This window comes from Cariama cristata, unplaced genomic scaffold (genome assembly GCF_000690535.1).
Source record: "Cariama cristata isolate BGI_N322 unplaced genomic scaffold, ASM69053v1 scaffold37027, whole genome shotgun sequence".
Classification (NCBI taxonomy): Eukaryota; Metazoa; Chordata; class Aves; order Cariamiformes; family Cariamidae; genus Cariama; species Cariama cristata.
The window spans coordinates 9,220-15,912 of record NW_009625608.1 but is presented as its reverse complement, the minus strand read 5'-3'; the positions used below and the strand labels follow the sequence as shown (position 1 = coordinate 15,912).

Genomic DNA, 6,693 nt, shown 5'->3' with positions numbered 1-6,693 from the left:
CCGGTGAAGTGTTTCCCTGCCCGGTCCGCCCAAGGCGAGTCCCGGAATGATTCCCGTGGCCTGGGCAGAGCTGCCAGATGGTGGAGAGGTTTCTGCAGGTGCCTGGTGTTTGCAAAACCTGGCCCTGAGAAGAGGACAAGCACAGGTCTGATCCTGCAGGCTTAGTTTTGCTTAGCTTGAAGCGTTTGTCAAGTGGTTCCCTTCAATTTTTAAGAGAAACCGGGGTAATCCTGGAATGGTGACAGGAGTTTGTTGGTACATGTAGTATATGAGATATCCCCAGTCACATTAATTCAACAACAGAATACGATGGGGGTGCTAGTCCCATCCATCCCATTCAAGGGGGACAGTAAGGCAGCGTCAGACTTGAGTGCTAAGTGCTTTGTTGGGGCTGAAACACTTGAACACGGATGACAGCTTTTGGGTTGTCATAAGCATCCTCACTTCTCTTGTCCCACTGGAGATTCACAGAAGCTCCAAATCAAGGAGAACGTTGAAACGTGCAAAGGTAATACAGAGTTGGTTTTGATCCTTCTCATTTCTTGTTTCAACAGGTGAAATGACAAAATTGCACGTGTTTGGCAAATGGCATGACATTCCAAGGAAGCAGGTAACCTATGGAGACCCTGAGATAACATACACTTACTCGGGTGTTACCTTCTCTCCTAAGCCGTGGATCCCAGTTCTCACCCGTATCAGAGACCGCATCACTTTGGACACAGGACATACTTTTAATTTTGTTCTTATTAACAGGTACGCCTGATTTCCAATTGCATCAAGCAACTTGTTGTTCAAATGAAAAATTGCTTGTGCAACACTGTTGACAGATCACTGAGGAATTGTTTTGACGCTCATTTAATTGGATTGGTAGAAGAACTAACTAATCTATTCTGTGTACAGATACAAAGATGGTGGGGACCACATAGGTGAACATCGAGATGATGAGAGAGAACTGGTTCCACGCAGTCCTATTGCATCTGTGTCCTTCGGAGCTTGCAGGGACTTTGTTTTCAGGCACTGTGATTCCAGAGGGAAAAACGCAACGCGCCACATTAAGCCCATCAAACTGCAGCTAGCCCATGGTAGCCTGCTGATGATGAAGTACCCCACCAATGTGTATTGGTACCACAGCCTGCCCATCCGCAAGAGAGTACTTGCCCCAAGAATCAACCTCACATTTCGGAAAGTGATGACTATAGCCAAGAAGTGAAATATTCCGCAATCAAGCACCAGGTCTTTTGACTCCAAAAGTAGAGACTTTCTTTCCCAACATAACTGTCTATTCCTTGTTCAAACAGTCTTTGATGATCCAAAGTACTGGATGAGCAAATTAAACCAGGAGAGGAGATAGCGTACTTGGTAACTTGCTAAGAAAGACTGCGACTACTGATCTTAAATGCCAAGAATACTTTCTCTCTGTGAAATGTTGCTGTAGTCCTGCTGATAGATACTTTTAATGAGTAATACCCTTGTTTTTCTCAAGAGGAAGTTTGTTCTTGACTGGTCTTAATCTAGCCAGTTTTCCAAAAAGATCAAAATACTCTAGATCCTCGAGAGAGTTGTGAAACAGTTTATAAACACTATAAAGTACAAGATGTAATCATTTAAAGCTGCTGCTGTTCAACTGGTGACGCTTTCTTGTATGCTCTGTCAATGAGCTTGTTTTTTAAAAATAAAATACAAATGAGACTGGCGTGAAAAAAAGGAATGCTAAGATATGAATATAGTGAGTGCAACATGGCTGGCTGCATGTTTTACAGTCACAATGACTTTTGTCTGCACATATTCCTCTGCTGCTCTACCTCCTCTGCTTACGTGGGTGACTGGGTTCTTTCAGTCAGTAGCGTGGTGGGGCAGGAGGAAGCACCACGAGGTGCTACTGCACAGGGAGAGGGCTTCTTCTACCTTCTGTCCTTTGTCTGTACAGAAACCAGGCAGCACAAGGTGACCTTTTGGGGAAAGACTGGGTTGGGCCATTTATATGGACAATGCTTTGTGGAAGGCTATAACTTTTGAGAGTGTCTGTTTTTCTAAATAATTATCCCTAGGGATGCCATTCTGACTACCTGAAAGCCATCACCTTCCATGCTGACAGTGAATCCTGCTGAAATGAGGAAAGACAGTCCAAAGTCACCAATGGGTCTTGCAGAATCAAGCAACGGTAAGTACTGAGCAAGAATGTGAACTGATCCCCACGCAACCAGGCTACAAGCATCTGAATTAGCGATGGGCTCTATCCTTCAGCGGTAGGCTCGTTAGGGCTATGGAATTAACGTCTGTTTAGACACTTCGGAGTTGGTACTTCCCACCCTCTGCCATGACCAGAAAATGCTATATGTAGCATGAAGAGCTCCTGCATGAATGCTTCTTATCCAGAGAATGTGAAGTGCTGCTTCTGTCGCATATACCAAATAGGGTTTGGCTTAAAGCTGGGTCTTTGTTTTAAGACATTATCACACATGAACAGCTACTTTTTCTAGTAAGTTTATTCTTTTATTGCTACTGTACAGTTACAAAAATACCCTGAAGTGAAAACACAACTTCAAACAGCAGTGCAGTAGTTTGACTATAATATCATACATTTTTAAATAACGCACAAAATAAGACAAGAATAACCCAAACAGAGAGATGCCATCTTGGAGGTTTTATCTGATGGTTTTTAGCTTTTTACATTGTATTAACACCTTCTCCACCATGGAAGCTTGTGAGTAACAAGTAACAGTGTTTGATGAGCCTCATGTGCCTGCACAGAGCCCAGTGACTTCAGAAGGTGAGGGTTGGGTGGCAAACATCTGCAGAGGTCTTTGATGCTCACAGTAGGCTGGGAGTATCTAGCATGGCTCAGGACCAGGACTGAGATGCTGATACTTCCTTCCTCAAGCTGAGGGCTAAGCCAAGACCGTCTACTCCTTCCTAACTGAAAGCTAGAACAAATGCTGACTACTCAACCATCATCTTCATAGCCCTTTGAGGAAGCTTTCAGAGTAAATCTGCAGCTGGGTGAAACTAAGCAGTGCAGTGTTGTGCAGCGACTGTGCTTTCATTCTGATCAAACTGGCCCCTGTTGGAAAGCAGCTCTAAGCAAAAGAAAAATACACTGAACGTGCAAGCTTGCAGTAGTGTGTGGCTTTATGTCTCTGTTACAAGCTGATAAATGTAAGACAGTCCATTGGGTGTGTATGTTCTGACCCGCCTCCAGCATTACTGCTTTCTAAACAAAGTGACCTGTTCAGGTGAACTTCTCAAAAATTCAGTTAAAAACTCTAAACAGACCCTGTTTAGAATAGGTATTGCAGAATATACACTGCTGGCAGTGGAAATGCGTTGAAGTTGTGAGGTACAAATGGTAGACCTGCTGGAGCTAGATGCTTTGCATGATGTTTTTTCTTAGATGACACCCAGTACAGCTTTACAGAGCTCCTACTGCACACTTGCGCTGCCCAGAATGGAGGGCTTTCACCTTCTGCAAGTCCCTTAGGTCTTAGTTCAATGGCCAGGGCATTTTTGGCATTTTGCATCCTTCTAGGGGTTTTGTTTGTTTGTTTTTCTTGTTGTTTCTCCATAACTTAAAATAGAAAGGTTAAAACCATGCTACTGCTAGCTTAGCACAGACAGGGAGACTTCTCAGGAACTAGTGCGTCAGTGGATTTATAAAGACTATTACTTGGAGCAAGAATTGTGATCCATACTCTGGAATGATGAGTTGTGTAAATAGTTTTGCGTAAGCTCCATTACCACTCCTATTTTGGATGGGTTTGAGCCTCCTGCTAAGGAACTCTGAACACCTATGAGCTTCAGGCAGGATTATGGATGTATGAGGTACAAAAACACCTATTGTTTAACACAGTTGTTACCATTTGAAAACTTAGTTGCCGTTTTACACTGCAAAAGCTTGTCTGATGAATTAGTCTTTTTTTTCCTCCTCCAAGCTTACATGGATAGAAAAGAGCTAAGAATAACCTACATACTTTATTCCTAGTAATTTAAAAGCAGTCAAAAGGATAATTTTTGCTACTTCTCCATCCGCAATTTGTTTGGGTTTTTTTTTCCTACAAACAATCTAAAGCAGCAAAGTACACCTTACTTCTATTTATATGGCAATCTGTACCTAGTCCAGTGGCATCAGTCTTTTCACTTATCACAAGGTAAGTGCGTGCCCCGATTCAGTCCCATATACTCTTAACTTGACAAGGATGCTGGAGTTCCTATACATCTCAGCTCACAGTCACAACCGGTACAAGCTCTAAAGTTCAGTTGCAAGCCAGACAGCATGTATCTGAACCGTTGATGAGAAATGGCAGTTTTCAGCATTAAAATAGGAAGGGCAAGTCTAGAACACCAATTACAGTAGCCTTGAGATCACAGCATTAAAAGTTGTAGTCGATACTACAAGCAACCATATTCAATAGTTTCACAGTAACGAGGGAAATTACAATACTGACTGCTAGCAAACACTTCTGTCTCTTGCTTTCTGCTATATTCCAAAGATGCAGAGCAAAAAATCAGGGTCTCTTAATAGATTATAAAAAAAAAAAAAAGAAAAAAATCTATCTTTTCTCCTGGAAAAAGGAAACTGCACTTTGAATCAGCAGAAATACTTCTATGATGTATAAAGAACTAAAGTATGAGGAAAATTATGTGAACAGGGCAGTCGTTTTTTGGATCATGCACGTTATGTAGAGATGCCTTACTTTACTGATTAGCTGGGCTATCAAGAGAAATCTGATTCCAGATTTCTCATCATCTTGAGACGATGTAGCAGAATGCAGCAGACAGGCAGTGAACTCAGACAATGATAATGTAGCTATTCAAATAAGCTCAAGGCACTTTGTTTCTTAAATCATTGCCTTTGATAACAGCAGCTTCCCATCAACCGCTTTTGGGTTCAGAAACGTCTGCAGTGAAATGTATAGGATTAAGCATCGTCCTTTGAAAATTTACATACTTGTCAGAATATGGAATACAGCCTTGGGGAGTCTGTTTGAAATGTCTGTTTCAGAGCTGAGATGTTGACAAAAATTACTACCTAACAGAATAAATGCTTATCTAATACAGATTTATTTTGGACTGCACAACATTAGCAGACCAACTTTGGGTAAGGTAATTTTGGTACAAAACACAACGCCCAGTAGGAGCCAGCCATTGCCATAGAAGGAGGGGAAAGTTAAAGGGCCTATGGTGGGTTATTTGCATAACAGACAGGAAGTGCAACGTAGATCTCATTAAAAGAATTTTGTCAGTTTTTGTCCTTCTGCTCTCTTAAGGACTCTTCAGCCCTCAACTCCAAGCTTTGGTGCTGTACCCTCGAGTGAACACGCTCATAAAAAAGCAAGTAAGCACTAGAAGAAAGGACTTCCTGCAAACTAGCTTTGCGAACGGTGTCGTCCGAAATCCACAGCCACTGACTGCTGACAGAGCGTGGGTTCTTAGGAGAAGGTGGAGAGCGGCGGTAAGTCACAAAGTGTCCAGAATGCATGTCTCCATGATGAACTACAACTGCCATCAGACAGTAAAGGTATACAGGGGAACTGAAAGACAAATGAGCAAAAGGGTCAGCAGCCCTCGTGGATCACACACGTACCATAAGGAGCCCCACTTGCTTTGTCTTCATTTGCAGTTTCTTTTTGGAGCAAATAGATGGCTCCGTACGAGACACACTGCCTCGCAATTACTTTTCTGTATACCAAGTCTTCACTACAGTCCTGCCTTATTCTCTTATGGAGAAAACCAAACCATTTATTTTAACAGTTTATGCCACAGAAGGCTACTTCATTTTGTACAGCAAACGTGACTGAATTTTGCAACAGCATTTTCCATCACGCCTACCAACGTGCCTGCATTTAGTTCTTAAAGCACTGTTATTGGACAGAAAAGCTATTCTAGAAGAATGTGCTTTTAACTGGGAAGAGGCAAAATTGCAGCAGGTAACTTGCAGATAACAATGGACACACTTTCAAGGTCTTGTTCTACAACTGTCTTCGTAACAAGTATTTGGCACAAAATGCTTCCAGGCTTCTTATTTCACACAGAGATTGTGGGAATTGCCTTCCCCGTGGGGAAAATATGCAATGGCAGAGAGAAGTGGTATAGAACTAACTATACATTGGTCACTAGCAGGAAAATAAGAGAACGTTCTCAAAAGGCCCAGAAAACAGATTATCAGGAGAAGCATCAAGGCTGATTTACTAAGTAGAAGCATGGCAGCTGCAACCTAAATAAAGCTTGTTAAATATAATGTTTGAAAACAAATCTGTAAGAGATCTATGGATTTCTTGCAGTAGTTTTAAAATCAGAGTAAAAGGCAAAAATGAAATGGGTAGAGGAAAACAGCAAAAATAAGATTATGGCTATTTAGCAGGATGCTTTACTGCACCATGAACCAGAGAAAGGAGATGTTGAGCTTTGCTTGTAATATGCTCTACTCCCTTTTCTAGGAGAGAAATGGAGCCAAAGACAGCCACTAAAAATCAGCCAGGAGAAAAGCAAAAATCTTCTACACAGGAGCTAGGATAGATGTTAAATTCTATGACTATGCAGGCTCATGACCGAGACAGAATAAAGGAAGACATAATTTGAAGGGACAGAAATTACAAGATAGGGTATAAATCTCTAACTTACCTGCACTCAGGGAATGCAGCAAGTGGAAAAGTTCCTGAGGACGTTAACAATGAAGAGAGGCAGGCACCATTCATA

At 41.9% G+C, this 6,693-nt stretch overlaps 2 protein-coding genes across 2 annotated transcripts in view; one reads left to right on the top strand and one right to left on the bottom strand.

The window, feature by feature from the left end:
* Window positions 1-46: 46 nt before the first annotated feature.
* On the top strand, window positions 47-2,070 carry ALKBH2 (alkB, alkylation repair homolog 2 (E. coli)). The gene is made up of 4 exons (XM_009703668.1): window positions 47-98; window positions 555-753; window positions 901-1,206; window positions 2,049-2,070. Exons 1-4 carry the CDS (start codon window positions 47-49, stop codon window positions 2,068-2,070), a joined length of 579 nt encoding a protein of 192 aa, XP_009701970.1.
* A 2,878-nt stretch (window positions 2,071-4,948) lies between these two features.
* The window catches only part of USP30 (ubiquitin specific peptidase 30), a gene marked incomplete at its 5' end in the record, with an annotated part of 10,957 nt that continues 9,212 nt past the window's right edge, over window positions 4,949-6,693 (bottom strand). Inside the window, 2 exon segments of the mRNA XM_009703667.1 lie at window positions 4,949-5,528; window positions 6,619-6,693. The exon segment at window positions 6,619-6,693 is cut by the window's right edge and continues 29 nt beyond it. Of these exon segments, the coding sequence (XP_009701969.1) occupies window positions 5,237-5,528; window positions 6,619-6,693 (367 nt within the window).